The 24,798-nt window shown below is 33.1% G+C and overlaps 1 protein-coding gene across 1 annotated transcript in view; it reads right to left on the bottom strand.

Annotated features, from left to right (window-relative positions):
* The window catches only part of LOC145246542 (tRNA (guanine(6)-N(2))-methyltransferase THUMP3-like), a 613,480-nt gene that overhangs the window by 139,069 nt on the left and 449,613 nt on the right, over positions 1-24,798 (bottom strand). The window contains exon 4 of the mRNA XM_080108145.1: positions 5,379-5,448. Within this exon, the coding sequence (XP_079964271.1) occupies positions 5,379-5,448 (70 nt within the window). The remainder of the gene's footprint in view (positions 1-5,378; positions 5,449-24,798) is intronic.

Below are 24,798 nucleotides of genomic sequence, written 5' to 3'. Positions count from 1 at the left end.
AATATTTTTTTGTTTCCTCTGTTAGTAAATAGAAGTAATTATCGGTTTGGAGTTATTTTCACTACATGTACATGGTGTGAAGCATATAAGATTCTGTTTGCTGTAATTTTTATATTATTTTTATGAAAGGCCACTCAACTACTGAGGTTTTTGGTGGCGCCTATGTAGGATTTATTGCATACTGTAAATTTTAATGCATACACTACATTTCTGGAAGTGCAGTCTAGATCTTGTTTATTTTTAATGTTTGTGCTGGGATTTTCATCTGTATATATTTCCCATATTATTATGTCACAAACTTCACATCACTGTTTGTTGCCTTTTGTAGTGTGTTGATTGAAATTGGATGAAGTTAGAATGCTTTTTAGGTTCTTGGATTAACATTTGCTTTTTATTATTTTTTGTTGTTTTAAGTATGTTGTCTAGTTTGTCGTTTTGCCCGAGTAGGACAAGGTTTTTGGTTTTCTCTGCAAACAGTTTTAGGTTGTTTGTATTGTGTGTAGAGACCTATGCTAGAATTTTTTCTTTGTTTCATTTTTGGGGGGTTTCTTACTTGGTCTTCTGATATTATCTCTACCAGTTCCATATTTTTATTTATTATTTGTGATGGGTATCCTTTTCATGCAGTTCATTTAGTCAGGTCATTCAGAGAGTGAATTTGATTTTGGAATGTAGATTTTATATATATTTGTTAAAATGTTGGGGAATTTGCAACCTAAGTTTTAGACTAAAAATCAGAATAAAATTCCTTTCTTCAACTTATTTAGAGCATTTTTGCTGAATCATCCGTTTTTTGCCGTCAGGTTTGTGCTAAGTTGATTTGAAAAGAAAATCAGATTTTGTGGCAAAATCGATTACACTTTTGTGGCATTATCAGTTGATTATTATCCAAACATATCCTAAATAAGTTTTTAAGAAAAAAATGTTTTGCAAACAACGTATATTAACTACCTCATAGAAATATAGATAACTGGAAACCGAATGGTGGGCATTAAATAGTAATAAATAATACTCAAAATGTTCAATAAAGGATTGATTCTATAATAATACATACGCAATCTGCATAAATTAAAATATCATATTTAAGCATATTGTACGATGGGGCAACGCCGGTTAACAGGTCCTGCTAGTATATAATAATCAATCGAGGATTGATTCTATAATAATAATACATATATTAAAATATCATTTTTAAGCATACTGTACGACCGGGCAACGCCAGGTTGCCAGCTAGTTTAATAACTAATTATATTTTGGCTATTTTTTTTTTTTTAAGGTTTAATTTAGTTTTTAGTTTGCTTTTGGTTTATATATTATACAGAATGTTTTATTAACTACCTCATAGAAACATAGATTACTGGAAACTGGTAAAAATAAATGCATGCAAATTGCATGTTGCTTTATTATTGTTCAAACTTCAAGGCTTGAACTTCCGTTTCTTCAAACTCCTGGAATCTCTCTCCCAACTCGTCCCTCATTGAACTCAAGAAACCGGTCCATATATGAAATTGATGCTCAGGTTAACATCAGCATGTTGTTGACAAGTTTTGCATAGTTTTCGACCTTGTTGTTACTTCACTACCAGAACAAATGTCATCCATGATTCCAGCTCCATTTCTTTGAGTTTTCAAACTCTGAATGCCAGATTTTAATCCTGGAAAAGCCTGGCAGAAGTAAGTGAAGCAATCAACATCCTTGTCAGTATATATATATATATATATATATATATATATATATATATATATATATATATATATATATATATATATATATATATATCAGAGGACGAAGAAAGAAGATTTCAACCAAAATGCCACCAGGGTGAAGAAGCCACACACCTACATTCAACATCTCAGGTATCTTTTTCTTCTTGATACACAGACCCTAACCTGACTGGCCCATCTTCACAGGACCGTTTCTAAGACATTTAGTGTAACACGTGAAGCCAGTCACACGCCAGTTGTTATATAGTTGTTTCATTAAAGAGTCTTAGAGAGAGACTATTATAAGTGATGCTTTTTCTTGTGAGAGTTCTTATTAGTAATGATATGGGTCTTAGTGAGAGTTCTTGTCTTATTACATATGATGTTGTATCTTATAGAGAGAGAGAGATGTTGTTGTAATGACATTTTATAACACAGACATATAATAACGATACAATTTACCTTTTGTAGAAATCACAACACAAAGATGAGCTTTATCCAAAACACATGGTGAATTTATTTAATGACGACCGGTCGACTTCCTCATTAAGAACTCAAAGTTTCACATCTTAGTTTCTGAAGTGACGTCTCGCTTCAGACGTCCGCCTATCTCTGTCTCCCCTGACTGTCTCTGACTCTCCTGACTGTCTCTCTGACTGTCTCTCCACCAACTAACTCCCACCTGCTATATTCAGAACTCCATGCATCCCGGCCACGTGAGCAAAATTCACGTGTCTCAACATGCACGACTTTGCACGTTTTCGACATTGATTTCCCAATAACCTATTTTCCTTGTTTGTTTCCACAAAGGAATTTAACCTACATATCTAATTTATTTAACTCATATTTTATTATCCACATTCTTTTAACAATTGAATAGTTTATTTATTATTTATTTCATCCGAATTAACAATTTACTGGACATTCCATTTAAACCTATTGTTCTTTAAAACTTATGTCCAGGGTTCGATTTCTGCTTTCTCTTATTTCCATTTTAACTAATCTCTCTATTTTTATACTTACATGAACAGGGGACAGCCCTTATCATGTAACACAGTGACCGGCAGATAGTGTTATAAATGTTGCCTTTAGACGAAAGGTTGACTCTTAAAAATAGCCATCGACATTTCTAAATAATAGCCATCGACATCTCAACCCGTTTTTGTTGATGTTTCCATGTGCTTATCTGTGGATATCGTTTATTCCCCCCACGCTAGACGCCACATTTCCACTACTCTTTTGATGAGAAGCATTAGGCTTCGAAATGCCTTGGCATAAAGAATCCCTTCTATCCCCCAAATAATTGTTTGTATTCCCTTATTGAATAAATGAACCAATCTATATTTACCAATATATAGTTTTGTGACTTCATTTCCCATTCCTATTGTTCTCCTGTATAAGTTCCAAGGATTCTTGTTGAGCTTGGCATTGTCCAGATAAGTCTCCTCTTATGGAATTGAGCTCACTCTTTTCCTCTAACACATTGATGAGCTGTGAAACAGCGAAACAGTACTGTATGTGGATGACTATAATGCTCCTCACCTTGAGTTGAGCATATTGAGAAGTGAAAAACGAATTACCATTAGCATATAAGCAACGCTCTTTGTGTAAACAAATCGAGCGGAGGTATTTCGGACGATGTCAAAACATCATTAAAAACTCACTACTCGTTCAAGCAGCCGCCAATAGCATAATGGTTAGGAGCCTTGACTGCCGTACAAACGGTCGGGTTTCAATCCTGGCTTGAGGTAGTTGCCTGTCTAGCCGCACTGATGAGCTGTAAAATAGCAAAACAGTACTGTATGTGGATGACTATATATATATATATATATATATACTAGCAAAAGTATCCGTCGTTGACTGGGTTCAAAAACAGCCTACAGAAAATGGACTCTGATTTATGAAAGTACTAGCGAGGGGTACCCGGCGTTGCCCGGGTGTTTGTAGGTGTGTGTGTGAAAAAACCCGAAGAAAAACAGGTGCCCGTGAAAAAAAAACAAAGCCTTGACTATGCGCAGTTAGAAAATAGTAAAGTGTGAAAAAAAACAGGTGTGCGTTTTTGATTGACGTGACGGCGATAGGTATTCAGCAGTTAGCATTTTCTGCGGGACAGCTTAAAAATCGGTTTATTCATTTTTAAAAACCCGCTCCCTGTTTATTAGGGGGAGCGTCTCGTCTCAAAATGAAAGCTATCATTTGATATGACGACGAAGTCGACATTGACCAAACGTTACTTAGCTCTTTAGAGACCACTGGCTTTCAGCCTGTGATTAGAGTCGAGTTTCGCTTTTTGTTTATACCGAAAACCAAATGTAACGCGTGCCGATGCAGGAAATGTGGAATAATTAACGTTATAAAGTCAATAAAATTAAATAGACAGACGAGCTCCGTGGTTAAGTGTGAGATATTACAATTTATAGATGATATAAAAAGTTTTAAGAAGTTGTGAAGCGAGCGAGCGCTTCTCTGAAAGAAGCCTTTTGTGGACATTGAGGAAAAGCATACATACATACATTTTCGCTTTTATATATATAGATGATAGGTTATGAAAAGGAAGGGTTGTAAATTTGGGTTGAATTTGGGGGTATCAAAACCAAAGCAAAATATGATGAAAGTAAAAATGAAATAGATAAACCCCTTAATTTATTATACCATAACTGTTCACACTGAAACACTTATCACAATATTCTGTGAATCTATATTAAAAAACCTTGTTAAACTTTGTGACATATTTACATTCTATGGAGGTCAGGCGCAAACGAACACCCCATAATTTTATTATACCATATTTCTTCAAACAGAAACATAATTATCAAAGTATACTTACACAGATAGATATGAAAAGTCTTTATTAAAGTTTGTGCCTATTTCCATTCTATGGAGGCCAAGTGCGAAAGCAGACCCCACAATTTTATTATACCATCCCTATTTAAGTTAAAACATACTTATCAAAGTATTCTTATGTACATCTATATCAAAAACACTTGTAAACGTTTTTTTTTTTTTAATTTTTTTATTCCCATACTTTGTGGACCAGGCGTTATTTTCATGAAAAGTGTTCGACTGAGCTTCAATCTATGGTCCCCCCTCACCAAACTTTCACAAGAAACACTAGACTAGCTGAAAACGTTATCAATAATTTCCCCCACTCTTTATCTGTGCCTAAACCTAAACATAGATTCCATGATCAAAGCTTCTTTCTTAGAACTGCAAGCCTGTGGAATTGTCTTCCGTTTTCCTGCTTTCCAGCTGTCTATAATATGGTTGTCTTCAAGTCCAACGTGAACAAGTTTCTGATGAGCCGTTCCACTTAAGTTAACAAATTTACCGAACTTCCATTACTATCGATTACTATATTGTCCTTTTGACTACTCTACACTCTTTAACCCTTATCCTTGAGTGGCCTATCGGCCTTGATAAGTGGTGACGTCTATGTAAAAAAAAAAAAAAAATAAAAAAAAGGCGCGAACGCAGACCGCACAATTTTAATGAACCACTGTTCTGCCAGATCAAACATACCCATTCCTGTGTCTCAATACATCTTCTATCATTATATATAATTAGTTTTTTAAAATAGTCAACCATATAGGAGCCTATTCGTGACCAGACACAGACACACACACATTCAACTTTATATATATATATATTCGTCAGCTATTTCAATTAACAACTTACCTGGATTGGGATACTTCCGCTACCACACATGGGGTCACATACTACTTCACCATCTTGAATTTTACACATTCTATAATTTGAAAAGAAAGAACATATTTAAATAGAAATAAATTATGAGATACTAGCGAGAGGGGCGGGTGTTGCCCGATCATAAAATACAGTTAAATTAAAAAAAAAAAAAAAAAAAAAACGGTACTTGGGTACTATCTTATTGTGTTATCAAGTAAGAAAGTTGAGAATTTTAAAAGATAGAAAAAAGAAAACGTTATTAAAAGAAAAAAAAAAATACCGCATGGTGAACACAAACTTGCAAAAGTTAAGTTCGTAAGTGAACATGTTATCAATCAGACTATGATGACACAGATGTTATGACGTGGCAAATTTAGCTTTTTAAAAGGAAATAATGAATCGACTGTTCGCGCATGCGTGATTAACAAACAGCGTCAAAACCAAGATTTTTACCTGACCCTTCCCCCCCAGACAAAACGATATTTCTACATGAAATAATTGACAACTTTTTTTTTAATTTTTCGATATTATGTGTCCGAGAGATCGCCTTTTCTAATGCTACCAGATTTATGCTGGTTCATGACAAGTTTTTAGCGGACATACAAACACACAAATATACAGATACACAAACAAGTCGAATTATTACTGCATATTATAATAATACATGTTGCACGCAAGTTTTTTTTTCCCAAAAAAAATCTTTTATTATTAGCTTTCTTACTACGAAAACAATTCTGATTCGTCCAGGATGTGAGTAGTCAATGGTATTAAAAAAAATGCTGTAATCAATTTACCAACCTTTGAGGCCGTGTGTATGTGTGTGGAGAGAGAGAGAGATAATAGCACAAAACAACTTGTTTCTCAAAATAAAACTCTAATCAATTTCAAAAATAAAAAAAGACACCAAGTACGCATGCGAGGAAATAAAAAAAAAAACATCTAATTCCTCTACCACCTTCATAACTTACTTGAAGTCTTAGCCTTCACAGTAAAATTGAAATTTCTAGTTTGCAGAGAGAACTCTCATAAAAGAGGAAATCATTTTTATATATATATATATATATATATATATATATATATATATATATATATATAAAAATTAAAAACAAACAACATATAATGATAAGAGTTCACTGGAAATCCGCTTTTTCTGGATTTAAAAGAAGGCAGAGAACTGACATCCGCGAAACGAAAATATTTATTTTGATTCCATTTCCTTAAAACAATATTTTACTATTTGGATTATTTGGACTAATTTCCTCATCTTGAGTGTTATTCTCACAACGTTTCGGCCGATGAAACCTTCGACCTTCTTCATGTGTATCTTGTCAAACTCGGGAATCATCGGGCAATTACAAACATTTGAAGCTCCCACCATTCAGAGTAGAATTGTCTACAAGGACCCGTGACATAAAAGATTAATTTTTTTTTTTTTTTTGTTTGTTTTTTGGGGTTTTTTTTAAACTATAAAGTGATCATTTATCACGGTCTGGAGGCCACTTAAGGATAAGTGGCTACAAGGTAAAATTCAGTTGTGTGACATTCTTCTGGAAAATTATCCTCAATGAGAGGGATACGCAAAGGGATATTGCAAATTACTCTGGTCATAGCTGACAGAACAAGAACATGCTACCCTTAGGGATTAAATAAAGAGTTCCATTCAAAATTCTGCACAGATTTCTGAGATCAACAAGATACACTTTAAGGTTGGAGGTTACATCGGTCAAAACGTAAGAGTACCACACAAAATTAGAACAGGGTGAAGCTAAGAGAAGTAGGTCCCGCAGACGAGCCTCATTCTGACATTCGGAAAATTTAGGTTAACAACCGGTGAAGCTACCGAAAAGTAACCCTTTTGAATAAAGATTTTAAAAATTAATTTCTTATTTTGCTTAAAAAAAAAAATGTAAACATATATAAACAAAATATTTCAGAAAATAATTTCTTAATTTTAAATAAAAATTGATTGTAAAGAATTTTTTAAAAAATAATTATTGAAAAATATTGCAAAGTGTTTACATAGCTGGTTCTTTGGGATAATAGGGGCGCCTGAAATCCCCTTTCAAAACGAAAAAAAGGGGCGGATGTTGTCGAGCCCCCCCCCCCTTTAAATTTCACAATTTTAACTTTTTTTTTTCTTTTTTCCTGGTCATATCATCGATTACAGACTTAAGTTTCAGATTATTTAAAAAAATTGATTTCAAAAATTTTTTTGTAAACTTTTCACGTTTAAACCAACTTGAAAAAAGAAAAAAAAGAGAAGGGAGAACAAACTGAAATGGAAAACAAAAACAATCAAAAAAGAACATAAATTACATATAAAAATGCACGCACGAAAAGTAATATGGTTAAGATTAAACTTAGAAAAGTAAAAGGACTAGTTGTTAAAAATGGAAAAGAAAAAAAGATATTCTAGTAAAAAATATAATAAATTTACAACTTAAAATATTGCAGCATTAAGAATTTATATATATATATATATATATATATATAATGTTCCATTGAATTTTTTAAAAAATATGGTGATATAGCTGAGGAGGTGACCTATGAACTATAAAAATTGTTTGAAATTTGGTCACAAAATTAATGAGCGGTGAAGCTTTAAAGCAGTTCTTAATGAGTAAAGCTAACACTTGACCATATATTCAAACACGGTAATTTTTGAATGATAAAGAAAATAAAATAAAAATAAGAACATAAAAAACAAACAAAAAAAAATTAAAAATACCCTGTGAAATGATAAAAAGTGTAACCCTAAAAAAAAAAAAAAAAAAACAACACCACAGTTTTATTTTAAAACATTTAGGGGTTCACAATATCAAACAGGAGAGTCTGTAAAGTCATGTCAACGATTAGGCTGGCATGGAATCTCTGATTAGAGAGTCCAAAATGGCTGCCTTTCACAGCGATGGGAGAGTCCATGTGAAGACAGGAATAGGGGTGTCAGTTACCCCAGAACAATTATGTAGTAGAGCTGACATCTATTCAATGTAGCCGTCTTCAGCCTCAATCACCATCTGGATATGGGTTCGGAACTGAGAGCACGCCTTTTCCACAAGCGCCAGCAGGAGCTTGGCGAATACTCGGCAAATAGCAACAACTAGCCTGGTTTTGGTATTGTGGGAGGTCATGTTGGTGATGTTCTCAACGCATGACCAAACAAAGTAGTCCAGCAGGTTCAGGTCTGGATAGGAAGAGGGCAGTGGAAGAAGGGTACAAAGTCTCTTTGGACTAGTGGGCCAGCGCCAAGTTCTGACGCCACACACAAACAAAGTCTACCAGCAGCCACCCGATTACACTAGGAGATCACCACACTCTCCAGCACATCCAGGTAAACTTTGGTGTTGACTTTCGAACCGACTTTGAATATGTGAGGTGGCATAATGTGGCCCTCACTTGAAAGCACACCAAAAACCATAACCGTGGTTGCAAACCTTATTTTCATCACCCTGGCCACTTCCTTGTTATTAGTGGCAATCCAGCGATGCATTTCGAAGGTGCTGGCAATGGTCCTGTTGTCATAACTTGGATTCATAACATGTTGTACAGCGTTGCATCTCTGATCTCGCTAGTTCAACATTGTATGACTTTAAGATATGATAGAAAGCGCCTATTGCTCTTGGGATGTGTACTTAACTGGTACGCAACAAAAACAGAAAACCAGTTTCCATCAAACGGAAATGGAATCATGCCGTCTCTTCTAGGGCGACAATTTTATCGTTTCACCCTGTAAAGACGAAAGAAATAAAGAAAAAGGAAAGAAAGAAAATCAGAAAATTAAAAAAAAAATCTCGATGGTAAATTTTTTTTAATAAAAAAAAAAAAAAAAATGAACTAATAGAAATCAACCAAAATAACCCAATGAATGAGAAAAAATAAAATAAAATCTCTGTCCCCTTCCCCTAGGGGTAATGTATGCGTGTGTTTGTCCATCAGGTACGAACAATAAACAGCAAGCCTCATTAGAATCCCAATTGGGCAGTGGCAATTCCTTTAACCATTTTGCCGTGAGGACAGATCAATCAAAAACGCCAAACGAGCCGGAGCAGTTAGCAAAGAGCAGAGACTGAGCGCAGCAAATTAAAGAAATCTAAAAAAAATGATAATAAAAAAGAAAACAAACTCAAACTTGAATTGAAAAAAAGCTTTGCATTAATTTCTGTATAATTCAACCGTTTTTTTTTATTTTTTTTTTTATGACCCGTTCCTCAAATTGGCAGCACCATTAACAGAAGGAATCAGTCAAATATGAAATTGATCCATTAGCACTGATATTGAGCCGCCAAACGATTTCGTATCTGAATCGGGATGTTACACAGTGCCATCATCTCAAAAAGAGGAGGGGGGGGGGCTGGATTTTCTTCCCACTTTATGTCTAACCTTTCTGAGAAAACGATGTTTTGCTTGTTTTACAAAAATGGGATGTTTTATTAAAAAAAAAGAAAATATATAAATAAATAAATGAATTTATCTGTGTGGGAATCTTTGCCCTATACAGCATTTCGGAGTTCATTTCAAGAGTTGTTGCTGCTGCTGCTGCTGCTGTTGTTGGTGTTGTTGGTGGTGGTGGTAGTGATGATGGTATGGCATTCACCCTATGCGGATTGAACCGGCTTTCTCTAAAGGAGGAAATGTCAAGAGAATATAAATTCACTGGCAGTCTCCGTCCCCTGTAATGTTTGGTGCATTCTTTTGCCAGGATTGGTTGGTTGTTTTTGTTTTACGGCATATCAACCCTTTTCAGGTTATTTAATGCCGAATCCAATTATTTTGAAGAAAGATTTTTTAATAGAATATTTGTTGTTTTCACGTTGGTTTCTATTTAACCCATAGTTGGAACCCTAACAGGTACTACCACTCCGGGTCAGAGTGGACCTGGGAGCAATGGTAATTAAAGAGTGGCTCGACACTATCCAAAGCCCACAAGCTGGGGCCTCACCACTGGATATAGTTTAAGGTCATATCCAGGACCCTATTTGAGGGACTTTTACCTCTGCAGAGGGGGAAGTCAGCGTATTCTAATGCCCCACCGACAGGGCCTTTTTGTCAGGAAGCCAGTATCTTCAGAAAGTCTGATCTGGTAGCACCAGATGCCATAACAGGTATTATCAATCTGGACAAATGGACGTGAAAGAAATGGTAATTTTAGGAGCAACTCCACATTCCCCACAGCCCCCAAATGGGGCCTCACCGCCGCATATCTGTTGTGGTGTAGTTCTGTACAGACTGTTGGAGGGCTTCATTCGTTGGTGTATCTTGAGCTTTGTTCAGTGCTCTTTTGCATGTATCCACAAATCGTTCCATCTGCCCATTCAATCGAGGGTGATATTGGTGAGTGATGATGTTTTTTGATCTAGAACGTATTGCAAAAGCTTTGAACTCTGCAGATCTAAACTGGATTCCATTATCGCTCACGACGTAATCTACTACATCTAATCCGAACACTGCAACGGCAGTCTCACCGGTGGAAACCATGTTTGCGTGCAAGGTGAGATCCACTTTTGACAAACTCTTACCAAATTGGACAAAACTACACGTGACCACTTGCATACCCAGTAAACGTTTCATCCTGAGAGAGAGTTTTCTTCAAGAGTTACAAGAGTAACACCTCATTCTAGGATGTGAGTACGATTAGTAAGAGAGTCTGGACACAAGACGTAACATTACTTGTCCTTCAGGTGAACGGAGTTGCCACTCGACTAACATACTTGTCTGTATTTCTGTTTAATATTTCATTTATTTCACTGTTTGTGAGTCAATTCGTTATTCCTTTCAATATTCATACCACAAAAATGTCTTAAGGTCATACCCTGGACACATTTTTTTTTTTACCAAAGGAATCACGACTTATCAATGCTCGAAGACCACTCAAGAATAACAGTTAATAAGTGTATGGTATTTAATGGCACAATGTCGTAGTAATCGTTAGTAGTAGAAACTTGATAAACTGGATTAGTTAAGGGAACAGCTCATCAAGAATTTGTTTACATTGGACTTGAAGACGACTATATTGTAATCAGCTGGAAAGCAGGCAAACGGAAGACAGTTCCACAGGCGTGCAGTTCTAAGAAGGAAGCTTTGTTCATGGAATCTATGTTTAGGTTTAGGCACAGATAAATAACAGAGGAAATTATTGATAGTGATGCCAGCTAGATGATTGGTATTTATGAAAGTTTGGCAAGGGAGGGGGACCATAGATTGGAGCTCAGACGAGCACTTGCCATGAAAATAACAATAGAGCAGAAACAGGCTCGCAACATCTTTCTGCGGGAAGGAGGTTGGAGGGAAGAGAAAAGAGCATCATCTACTAGGTTTCGAAGTCTATTTTGAACTCTGTCAAAGCAGAATAACCTGCGTCTAGCAGCTCCTGCACTACTATGGCAACAGTACTCCATCCTAGGATGTACTTGGCTCTTATACAGGTAGAGAATTTCATCAGCAGTGAGAGATATCTACTGGAGCGGTAGAATGATTCCACCATTTTTCCAGTGATCTTGGCAACAGATTTGATGTACGTGTTCCACTTCAGATCAGGCATAAAGGTCACACCCAGGCGCTTGTCAAAACATGGAGCTTCCTCAAGACAAGCGCCATTCATTTCAATGCCAGATGAATGTCAAAGCGTTGATAATTGAAAGAGAAAAGCTTGGTTTTAGATGCATTGAAATTAACAAACCACCCCTTTCCCCATTGCACCACGTGCTCAAGATCAGAGGAAAGAGGATCAGAGAGAACTTGCTCATTTCAGGAGTGACATATTTCTGCTGTATTTTTTTGCGAAATGTATGAGCACTGCTGCACTATGTTTAATCTTTTCTTTATTCAACTTAAATTCTTACTTATTGAAGTTTATTTGTTTACTAGCAAGTACGATAACCATTAGACTAGCTTAACATGATCTTTCAAAGGTGTTTTCAAATCTACTTATTTTTAACAAAGAATCTGTCATGAGGATGATTCACGTACGCGCATTCGTGAAACAGCAAACAGACGAAATCCGATGAACCCTACTCTCGAATTTTTCAATTTTTACACCTTTGTTCCGGATGAAAACCGATTAAAAATTTCCACATGCCTGAATACTTTATATATCAAATTTCAAGTCTGTAGATCATATATCCGTTGAGTATATAGGTTGAGAAGTGTCCTCATGCGCATTCTCACTTTTATATATATATATATATATATATATATATATATATATATATATATATATATATATATATATATATATATATAGATTTTCAGTTTTCAAATTGAATGCATATCTTATGTTAATATTTGTGCCAACCATGTTCGTTTTGAAGAAATATATTTTTCATTAGTCCAAACTCGTGTTTCTATAGATTTTATGCTTTGTATTTTTTTTTTTTCCTGCTTTCCCAGATGGCCCCTCAAACAAGACTCAAGTGGTCATTTCCAGATTCACAATCTTTTTCGTTTTATGATCCCCACTGAGGTCCAGCATGCGGGCGGGCGGGGAGGGGGTCATTTTGATTATCTGTTAAGAAAACAAATTTATTCTTTTCATCATCATCACCATCATCACTTAGATTCAACAATGCGAAATCTCTTGAATGCGTGTTAAAAGGACCACCCAAGAGAACTGACAGCCTCTTGTCGCAACAAGCAAGACAACCCGACTTTGTCCGGTCCACAGTCCTTGTCACACTCAGATTTTTACTATTATGCTGTGTATTTTTTTTTTTCCTGGACAGAAATCTTGCGAACAAATATCGCCCGCATCGAAAATAAAAAGAAATACCACCTGCACTTGATTTCATGACCTTTGACCAGAAAGTTGTAACAAGTTCAACGGTAGAAAATAAATGAGATTTTTACCTGGTCTCACCTGTAATCACCTTAAGCTGTCCACTCAGTCTAATAAGTAAATTTAGTTATTTTTTTTTTCTTACCTTAGCCGTCACTTTAGAGTCAAGAACGAAGCCAATATCTAAGTTGCACCACCAATCAACGGACATTGTTTTTACAAGGAAAAATAAGATGTGGAGGATTAAAAAACAAAAGGATAGACGCGTCCATTTAGTCTGTGCGCCGAGAAAGGAGCACGAAATTTCAAATTTCAATGTGACAGACCAATGAAATCGCTATTTCAAACTTCAGTGCGACAGACCAATGTAATAACTATTTCAAACTTCAGTGTAACAGACCAATGAAATAACTATTCTAAACTTCAGTGCGACAGTCCAATGAATAGGCTATTTCAAACTTTAGTATGGCAAACCAATAAAATCACTATTTCAAACTTCAGTGCGACAGACCAATGAAATAGCTATTTCAAACTTCAGTGTGACAGACCAATGAAATATACATTCATCAAATAAAATAGTTATTTCAAACTTAATTTTGACTAAAGAACGATAGAGCTATTTCAAATGTAAGCACGACACACCAACGAAAGTTATTTTAAACGTAAGTGTGACAGACTAACGATAGAGCTATTTGAAACATAACAGTGACAGACGAAATCACATTTTTCAATCTTAAGTATTACAAACCAACGCCATAACTATTTCAAGTTGACGCATGGCAGACCAACGTAATAATTTTTTCCAAGCGAAACGTGACAGGCCGATGGACTAATAGATTTTTTTTGGAGTATTTAAACATTGTTTTCGTAAACTTGAACAAAACAAAGCCTCTTAGATAATTTTTACGCGTTTAAACTAAGACGTGTCCAATTAATACACATCATCATAAGTGAAAGGCGACTTCGAATATCCGTTGTTTATAAAAGAGGTTTTCATTGAACAAACTCTTCGAGTATAAATCTGGCTAATTAGGACCCTTTAAGCGGATTTTCTCCAGCAAAACGAAGATTGGCTTTTTAACGTCTAATCAGATCAGAACCACGAGTAAAAATAACCCAAAACAGGTTATTATAAGATGGTTAGGAAAATAACGACAAAATATATATATATATATATATATACAGTGATGATCATATTTATTGGCACGGTAAAATAAAAGTTAAATTTTGTCTAATAAATTCTAAAAAAGGGATTAAATTAAAGAAAATAACAAAGTATATTATGTATTTTTAACTGGCCTTTCCGATGCAGCAATCGGATTTTAGAAAAAATAAATAACAAAGGAACAACAAACATAATTGCAAAAAACCCTTGTTCAAAATTATTGGCACGATTTATTTAATAATCAATTGTATAGCCTTTGGCCTTGATTACCTTCCTCAGTCGCTTTTCATAGTTTACAACCAAGCTGTTGCACTCTTCAGTAGTAATTTTAGCCCACTCTTCCTGACAATAATCCTCCAATTGAATAAGATTCTTAGGCTTGTTGTTCCTTTGTTATTTATTTTTTCTAAAATCCGATTGCTGCATCGGAAAGGCCAGTTAAAAATACATAATATACTTTGTTATTTTCTTTAATTTAATCCCTTTTTTAGAATTTATTATACAAAATTTAACTTTTATTTTACCGTGCTCATGATCATCACTGTATATATCATAAATAAATAATAACACGTTTGTATTATTTAGCTTTTTTGGACTACTGCCCTCATCTTGAGTGCTATTTTCACAACGTTTCGGTCGATGTAACCTCCGATCTTCTTCAGGTAATCTTTTCTGTTGTAAATAAGAATCTGCACAGAATTTCAAACGGAATCCTTCATTTATCCACAAATGTAGTATGCTCTCATTCCGTCAGCCATGACTGAGGCGTAATGGATAAAATACTTAGTATTCAGTTGTAAGTTACACTCTTCAAGAAGGTTGAAGGTTCGAATCCTCAGTGAGGGCGAGACTCAAAATACAATTGCAAATTACTCAAAACTTTACCCTGGTCATGTCTGATGAAACAAGACTATGCTACCCTTCCCCATGATGTAAAGATAGAAGCTTGGGTTTGAATGCATTAAAAGTAACCAGCCAGCTCTTTCCCCCATCGTACTACGTGCTCAAGATCAGAGAGAACTAGGTTGTTTACGGTCTTTGATGTGCTACCATAGACGGTAATATCGTCAGCATAAATGTCTACGAATGATGTAAGGATGTGATTTAGAAGATCATTAATGTAGATGAAGGAGGAGAGTTGGGCCCAGGATGGACCCGTGAGGGACTCCAGCATTAATACTGTGAGCTTCTGATTTCTGCCCATCAGTCACTATTCTTATGAACCTATCAGAGAGAAATGATTTAATAATTGAGAAGACATATCCAGCTATACTGTAGCTGGAGATCTTGTGAAGTAAAACTTTATGCCACACCTTATCAAAGGCCTTTGATATGTCAAGAGTAATTGCCCTAGAAAGGAAGTCTTCGTCAAGAGATTCGCTAATCCTATGAGATATAAATGTAAGCACATCTGCTGTAGATCTAGCAGAACGGAAACCATATTGCATGTCACCAAGAAGGTTACTTTTGCTGAGATGGTTGATTACTTCTCTATTTAACACAGATTCCAGCAACTTACTCATGATGCACAGGAGACTTATTGGTCTGTACTGAGAGGGAGATGAACGATTACCTGAATTCTTACAGACAATTTCTTATAGCAAATCATTCGAAATGAAAAAGAAAACAGAAACGAAAAAAAAAATAAAATAAAATAAACAGAAAATGAAAAAAAGCAGAAAAGAAAAAGTAAAGAAATAAAAAGGAAAAAGAAAAAGTAAAGAAATAAAAAGAAAAAAGAAAAAGTAAAGAAATAAAAAGAAAAAAGAAAAAGTAAAGAAATAAAAAGAAAAAAGAAAAAGTAAAGAAATAAAAAGAAAAAAGAAAAAGTAAAGAAATAAAAAGAAAAAAGAAAAAGTAAAGAAATAAAAAGAAAAAAGAAAAAGTAAAGAAATAAAAAGAAAAAAGAAAAAGTAAAGAAATAAAAAGAAAAAAGAAAAAGTAAAGAAATAAAAAGAAAAAAGAAAAAGTAAAGAAATAAAAAGAAAAAAGAAAAAGTAAAGAAATAAAAAGAAAAAAGAAAAAGTAAAGAAATAAAAAGAAAAAAGAAAAAGTAAAGAAATAAAAAGAAAAAAGAAAAAGTAAAGAAATAAAAAGAAAAAAGAAAAAGTAAAGAAATAAAAAGAAAAAAGAAAAAGTAAAGAAATAAAAAGAAAAAAGAAAAAGTAAAGAAATAAAAAGCAGAAAAGAAAAAGTAAAGAAATAAAAAGCAGAAAAGAAAAAGTAAAGAAATAAAAAGAAAAAAGAAAAAGTAAAGAAATAAAAAGAAAAAAGAAAAAGTAAAGAAATAAAAAGAAAAAAGAAAAAGTAAAGAAATAAAAAGAAAAAAGAAAAAGTAAAGAAATAAAAAGAAAAAAGAAAAAGTAAAGAAATAAAAAGAAAAAAGAAAAAGTAAAGAAATAAAAAGAAAAAAGAAAAAGTAAAGAAATAAAAAGAAAAAAGAAAAAGTAAAGAAATAAAAAGAAAAAAGAAAAAGTAAAGAAATAAAAAGAAAAAAGAAAAAGTAAAGAAATAAAAAGCAGAAAAGAAAAAGTAAAGAAATAAAAAGAAAAAAGAAAAAGTAAAGAAATAAAAAGAAAAAAGAAAAAGTAAAGAAATAAAAAGAAAAAAGAAAAAGTAAAGAAATAAAAAGAAAAAAGAAAAAGTAAAAAAATAAAAAGAAAAAAGAAAAAGTAAAGAAATAAAAAGAAAAAAGAAAAAGTAAAGAAATAAAAAGAAAAAAGAAAAAGTAAAGAAATAAAAAGAAAAAAGAAAAAGTAAAGAAATAAAAAGAAAAAAGAAAAAGTAAAGAAATAAAAAGAAAAAAGAAAAAGTAAAGAAATAAAAAGCAGAAAAGAAAAAGTAAAGAAATAAAAAGAAAAAAGAAAAAGTAAAGAAATAAAAAGAAAAAAGAAAAAGTAAAGAAATAAAAAGAAAAAAGAAAAAGTAAAGAAATAAAAAGCAGAAAAGAAAAAGTAAAGAAATAAAAAGCAGAAAAGAAAAAGTAAAGAAATAAAAAGAAAAAAGAAAAAGTAAAGAAATAAAAAGAAAAAAGAAAAAGTAAAGAAATAAAAGAAAAAAGAAAAAGTAAAGAAATAAAAAGAAAAAAGAAAAAGTAAAGAAATAAAAAGAAAAAAGAAAAAGTAAAGAAATAAAAAGAAAAAAGAAAAAGTAAAGAAATAAAAAGAAAAAAGAAAAAGTAAAGAAATAAAAAGAAAAAAGAAAAAGTAAAGAAATAAAAAGAAAAAAGAAAAAGTAAAGAAATAAAAAGCAGAAAAGAAAAAGTAAAGAAATAAAAAGAAAAAAGAAAAAGTAAAGAAATAAAAAGAAAAAAGAAAAAGTAAAGAAATAAAAAGAAAAAAGAAAAAGTAAAGAAATAAAAAGAAAAAAGAAAAAGTAAAGAAATAAAAAGAAAAAAGAAAAAGTAAAGAAATAAAAAGAAAAAAGAAAAAGTAAAGAAATAAAAAGAAAAAAGAAAAAGTAAAGAAATAAAAAGAAAAAAGAAAAAGTAAAGAAATAAAAAGAAAAAAGAAAAAGTAAAGAAATAAAAAGAAAAAAGAAAAAGTAAAGAAATAAAAAGAAAAAAGAAAAAGTAAAGAAATAAAAAGCAGAAAAGAAAAAGTAAAGAAATAAAATGAAAAAAGAAAAAGTAAAGAAATAAAAAGAAAAAAGAAAAAGTAAAGAAATAAAAAGAAAAAAGAAAAAGTAAAGAAATAAAAAGCAGAAAAGAAAAAGTAAAGAAATAAAAAGCAGAAAAGAAAAAGTAAAGAAATAAAAAGCAGAAAAGAAAAAGTAAAGAAATAAAAAGAAAAAAGAAAAAGTAAAGAAATAAAAAGAAAAAAGAAAAAGTAAAGAAATAAAAAGAAAAAAGAAAAAGTAAAGAAATAAAAAGAAAAAAGAAAAAGTAAAGAAATAAAAAGAAAAAAGAAAAAGTAAAGAAATAAAAAGAAAAAAGAAAAAGTAAAGAAATAAAAAGAAAAAAGAAAAAGTAAAGAAATAAAAAGAAAAAAGAAAAAGTAAAGAAATAAAAAGAAAAAAGAAAAAGTAAAGAAATAAAAAGCAGAAAAGAAAAAGTAAAGAAATAAAAAGAAAAAAGAAAAAGTAAAGAAATAAAAAGAAAAAAGAAAAAGTAAAGAAATAAAAAGAAAAAAGAAAAAGTAAAGAAATAAAAAGAAAAAAGAAAAAGTAAAGAAATAAAAAGAAAAAAGAAAAAGTAAAGAAATAAAAAGAAAAAAGAAAAAGTAAAGAAATAAAAAGCAGAAAAGAAAAAGTAAAGAAATAAAAAGCAGAAAAGAAAAAGTAAAGAAATAAAAAGAAAAAAGAAAAAGTAAAGAAATAAAAAGAAAAAAGAAAAAGTAAAGAAATAAAAAGAAAAAAGAAAAAGTAAAGAAATAAAAAGAAAAAAGAAAAAGTAAAGAAATAAAAAGAAAAAAGAAAAAGTAAAGAAATAAAAAGAAAAAAGAAAAAGTAAAGAAATAAAAAGCAGAAAAGAAAAAGTAAAGAAATAAAAAGCAGAAAAGAAAAAGTAAAGAAATAAAAAGAAAAAAGAAAAAGTAAAGAAATAAAAAGAAAAAAGAAAAAGCAAAGAAATAAAAAGAAAAAAGAAAAAGTAAAGAAATAAAAAGAAAAAAGAAAAAGTAAAGAAATAAAAAGAAAAAAGAAAAAGTAAAGAAATAAAAAGCAGAAAAGAAAAAGTAAAGAAATAAAAAGAAAAAAGAAAAAGTAAAGAAATAAAAAGAAAAAAGAAAAAGTAAAGAAATAAAAAGAAAAAAGAAAAAGTAAAGAAATAAAAAGAAAAAAGAAAAAGTAAAGAAATAAAAAGAAAAAAGAAAAAGTAAAGAAATAAAAAGAAAAAAGAAAAAGTAAAGAAATAAAAAGAAAAAAGAAAAAGTAAAAAAATAAAAAGAAAAAAGAAAAAGTAAAGAAATAAAAAGAAAAAAGAAACGAGAGGAAACAATAAAAAAGAAAACGAAAGAAAACAGTAAAGAAATAAAGAAAATACAAGAAAACAAAAATAAGAAAAATAGAAAAGAAAAAAGAAGAAAAAAGTAAAAAGCAAAATAGAAACAAAATTAAAAAAGAAAAAAAGGGAAAATAATGACAACAAATAATGACAAAATAACTAAAACATGAAAAACAATAATCACATCCTAAGATCATTCATTGACATTTATGATGACGACACTATCATCTGTGGTAGCACATCAAATACCGTAAATGACTCTCTTTGACTATCTCTTCTCTGATCTTGAGCACGTGGTACAATGGGGAAAGCGGTGGCTGGTTACTTTTAATGCATCTAAAACCAGGCTCCTATCTTTACATCATCAATGCTCTAATCCCCATCTGGCATCAATTGAAATGAATTGCTCTCGTCTTGGTGAGGCTCCATGTTTTGACAAGCTTCTGGTCTTGACCTTTACTCCCGATCTGAAATGGAACACATATCAAACCCGTTGCCATGGTCACTGGAAAAACGGTAGGATCTTGCTACCGCTCAAGTAGATATTTCACTCCTGATGCGATTCTTTACCTATATACAAGCCAGGCACAACCAACAATGGAGTACTGTTGCCACATCTTGGTAGGAACTGCTGGAAGCACCTTATCTTGCCTTGACAGAGTTCAAAATAGACTTCATAGCTTAGTGGGGGATGCCCTTTTCTCTTCCCTGTAACCTCTTTCCCATAGAAGAGACATTGCGAGCCTGTCTCTGCTTTATTGTTATTTTCATGGCAAGTGCTCATCTGAGCTTCAATCTATGGTCCCCCCCTCGCCAAACTTTCACGAGAAACACTCGTCTAGCCAAAACTACTATTAATAATTTCCACACTCTTTATCTGTACCTAAGCCTAAATGTAGATTCCATAAACAAAGATTCTTTCTTAAAACTGCACGCCTGTGGAACTCACTCCTGTTTGCTTGCTATCCAGCGGACTACAATTTGATCGTCTTCAAGTCCAATATAAACAAGTTCTTGATGAACCGCCCCCCTAAGTAATCCAATTTACAAAATTTCTACTACTTATGTTTACTACGCTATAATTCACATTGACTAATGTATACCCATTAACCCTTATCCTCGAGTGGCCTCTGGGCCTTGATAAGTGGTAATTCCTATGTAAAAAAAAAACAAAAAAAACAATACAAGTATTCAGCACATTAAATCAGTAGAAGAAGCGATTAAAGACGATAAAATGAAAATAACTAACAGAAAATGTATCGAAGCATCTTAACAAGTGGCTCCGTCTGTCATATTTTTATTTTATTTTATTTTTACTCCGGAAGACACCACTTTTCAAGGCCCGAAGGCCACTCAAGGATAAGGATTAATGAAACTAAGATGAAGGTGCAGTAAATGTTAATGGTGTGAGTTGGATAGAATTTTATTATTTATGGGGACGACTCATCAAGAACTTGTTTACATTAGATTTGAAGGCCACCATATTGTATTCAACTGGGAAGCATGCCAGTGGAACAGTGTTCCAAAGGCGAACAGTTCTGGAAAAGAAGCTTTGTTCATGGAATCTGCATTTAGATTAAGGCCTAAATAGAGAGGGGGGAATCATATATAGTGGTTGTAGATAGTCAAGTTTTTTTATGAAAGTTTGGCAAGGGGGGAACCATTGATTGGAGTTCAGTCGAGCACTTAGCATGAAAATAGCGATAGAGCAGAGACAGGCTCGTGACGTTTCTTCTGTGGAAAAGAGGTTGCAGACAAGAGAAAAATGGCACCACCTACTAGGTTTAAGTGGCATTTTTTTTTGGTGTGTTTCGATTTAATAATTGTTTCTGTTTAAAAGAAACGAAAACTATTTGAACAGTTGTACATTTCACGCAGACTGTTTTCCCCAAAGGAAATTTCGAATTAACAACGATTTTTGTTTTTGATTAAACCAAGCTGCCACGGGAAAGATTTTGATAACAGTCGACCTCCAAAAAGATCAGATGGAAATCGAAAGAGATCATTTGCTTAGTGCTTGCACCGATAGAATTCATCAATAAACTGAATTAGCGCGCGCACACACACACACACACACACACACACACACACACACATAACAAGTAAGTCGTCCGGAAATCCTCACACCTGATAATTTGTTTAGTGGTGAAGGTTGTGTGTAGCATCATCCACACGTTTTAGTATAACTGCTTATCTCAGTCGGTGTAATGGTTGCCACAAGACAGAGCAGACAATAGATTTCAGGTTTTACATCAGTTTACCTTATCCTAGATGCGTGTCTTCATGAAGATTGGGGGGGGGGGGTGCATTTCTCCCAGTGGATTAAACGCGCCTCCAAATATCAACCAGGAAATTTCTATGTCCAGGCGTGGTACGTACAGCACCTAACATTACCCATTCGGTACTAGCCAGGCTCATCATTGCTTAACGTTATCCATTTTCTTTTTTCTTTTTTTTTTATTTATATTTCTTTAATGTAACTATATAATTTTCATCAATTTTATTTTTTATATTCCTTTAATCTAGCCATATAACTTCTATTAATTTTATTTTGCTTTTCAGAGCGACAAGTTTATTTAATGAATATTTTTTTTTTTTTTTTACTCATGTTCACCCCTTACAAAGCATAACGCCACTTGGACGTAAGGGCCTCTATTTGGGACCATGTCAAGGAAAGATTAACAAGATATTTGTTTATATTACATTTAAACTTCTGCATATCAGTACTGCCAGGGAAGCAGGCAGCAGGAAGGGAATTCCAAAGTCTAGTTGTTTGAGGAAAGAAACTATTATAATAGAAAGCTTTCTGGCAACAACAACAATGAAGGGGTGAGATCTTTTTCTTTTTTTTTTTTTTTTTACACGGTGGTCATCACTTATCAAGGCCTGGAAGCCACTCAGGGATAAGGGTTATTGCAAGTACAGTACGTTAGTGTGGAGATTTATTGAAGTGTTTACTTAAGGAGGCGGTTCATTAGGAATTTGTTTACGTTGGACTTGAAGACATCCAGGTTGTAGTCAGGTGAGAAGCAGGCAGACGGAACAGAGTTCCACAGGCGTGCAGTTCTAAGAAAGAAGCTTTATTCATGGAATCTACGTTTTGATTTAGGCACAGATAAAGAGTGGGGGAAATTTTTCACAGTGGATTCAGCTAGATGGGCGTTTTTCGTGAAAGATTGGCGAGGGGGGACCAGAGATTGGAGTTCAGACGAGCACCTGCCATGGAAATAACAATAAAACAAGGATAGGCTTGCAATGTCTCTTCTGTGGGAGAGAGGTTGCAGGGAAGAGAAAAGGGCATCCCCCACTAAGCCACAAAGTCTATTTTGTATTCTGTCAAGGCAGGATAGGCTGTTTTTAGCAGCTCCTGCCCAGATATGGCAGCAGTATTCCATCCTTGGACGTACTTGGCTTTTATATAGATAGAGAATTGCATCAGTAGTGAGATATCTTCTCGAGCGGTAGAAAGATCCCACCATCCTTCCAGCGACCTTGGCAACAGACTTGATGTACGTGTTCCATTTCAGATCAGGAGTAAAGGTCAAACCCAGATGCTTGTCAAAACACGAGGCTTCTCCTAGACGAGAGCCATCCATTTCAATTGATGCCAGATGGGGATCAGAGCGTTGATGATGTAAAGATAGGAGTTTGGTTTTAGATGCATTAAAGGTAACCAGCCACGTCTTCCCCCATTGAACCACACGCTTGAGATCAGAGGAGAGAGAATTAGAGAGAACTTTGTCATTTACAGCCTTTGATGTGTTGCCGTAGATGGTTGTGTCATCAGCATAGATGTCAACGAATGATTTAAGTATGTGTTTTTGGAGATCATTGATGTAGATCAGGAAGAGAGTTGGGCCCAGGGTTTGTCAGGGATATGTACGTCGAGGGGGTACAAGTGAAACAAGTTCATCAGAACACATTGCATTAAAATATTTGTGAAACAGGTACAGTGATGCAACGTTGCGTATAAAATAGGGTTTGTACTAAATAATTTGTTTTATCAAGAATACACAAGTTATTATTATGTACAATTTTTTAATTCATTTTATTTTTTTACTATTGAGTAATTCATCAGTTATCAAGAGCAGGAGTCACTTCAGGATATGAGATGGAAGTCAAATGATGAGCGACCTCGCACTCTTTATCTGTGCCTAAATCAAAACGTGGATTCCATGAACAAAGCTTCTTTCTTAGAACTGCACGCCTGTGGAACTCTGTTCCGTCTGCCTGCTTCCCACCTGACTACAACTTGGATGTCTTCAAGTCCAACGTTAACAAATTCCTAATGAACCGCCCCCTTAAGTAAACACTTCATCAAATCTCCACACTAACGTAATGTACTTGCAATAACCCTTATCCCTGAGTGGCTTCCGGGCCTTGATAAGTGGTGACCACTGTGTAAAAAAAACAAAAAAAAACTAATCTTTTATTATTGATAAGGATTTCTACCCAGCTTTGCTCGGGCCCCTATGTACTGTTCATAACTTTATGTGCATATGCATATATATATCAAAAAGTTTGACTCATGACCAGGTAACCTACATCTAAATTTTCAAGTGTTTAAACCCAAAATTAGCGGAGAAATTTGGTAGAGTCTGCAAAGGTCAACTCTAAACTTGGCAGCCAAATTTTCGCCCCAAAACTGATTAAAAAGCTTGCTACATGTCTAAATACACTTTATATAAAATTTTAAATGTTTACACTCAAAATTGGCTGAATAGTTTGCTAGAGACCGCAAAGGTAAAATCTTTTGAACTTTGATTCCTTGGCAGCCAAATTTTCGGCTCAAAACTGATTAAAAAGCTTTCCCTATGTCTGAATATACTTTATGTAAAATTTCAAATGTTTAGACCAAAAATTGATTGAGTAATTTGGTAGAGACGCAGACGTCAAATTTTGTAAAACTTTAACCCCAATTTTGACGACCTAACATTTATTGTTTTAGGCTTAAATCAAATTAAAAAGTTTTATCCATGTCCAAGTAAACTACATCTAAGTGTTTAGACCAAAGATTGGCAGAGGAGTTTGGTAGAGTTTATAAAGGTAAAATCGTTGAACTCTGACCCCTTGAAAGCCAAATTTCTGTACAAAAACCGATTAAAAGATTTTCCCGAATCTCAATACGCCTTATGTCAAATCTCGAGTCTGTAAACTGAAAACTGGCAGAGTTGTTTGATAGGGAAATGTACACACACGCACACATTTTCATTTTTATAGATATATAGATAAGAATTTATTTATATTGATAGTTTGATGGTTTTGTTTTATGGCATATCAACAATCTTGAGGCCATTTAATGGCAAATTCAATAATTTTAGAAAAAAAAAATTTATGTTTCAAGTTTTTTATATCTTTAAACATTTATTCATGGTGTTTGTTTGTTTTTTTATGGCATATCAACCCATTTCGGGTTATTTAATGTCGAATGCAGTAATTTTCGAAACCGTTTTTATTCCAACTGTTTATTCATGGTATTTTGTTTGGTTATTTTGTAAAATTGTTGTTTTTGGTTTTTGATTTTGTAAAATAT

The sequence above is a fragment of the Euprymna scolopes genome, chromosome 24 (genome assembly GCF_053919585.1).
Source record: "Euprymna scolopes isolate OS-2025 chromosome 24, ASM5391958v1, whole genome shotgun sequence".
NCBI classification, from domain to species: domain Eukaryota; kingdom Metazoa; phylum Mollusca; class Cephalopoda; order Sepiida; family Sepiolidae; genus Euprymna; species Euprymna scolopes.
This window is presented reverse-complemented; position numbering and strand designations above follow the sequence as displayed.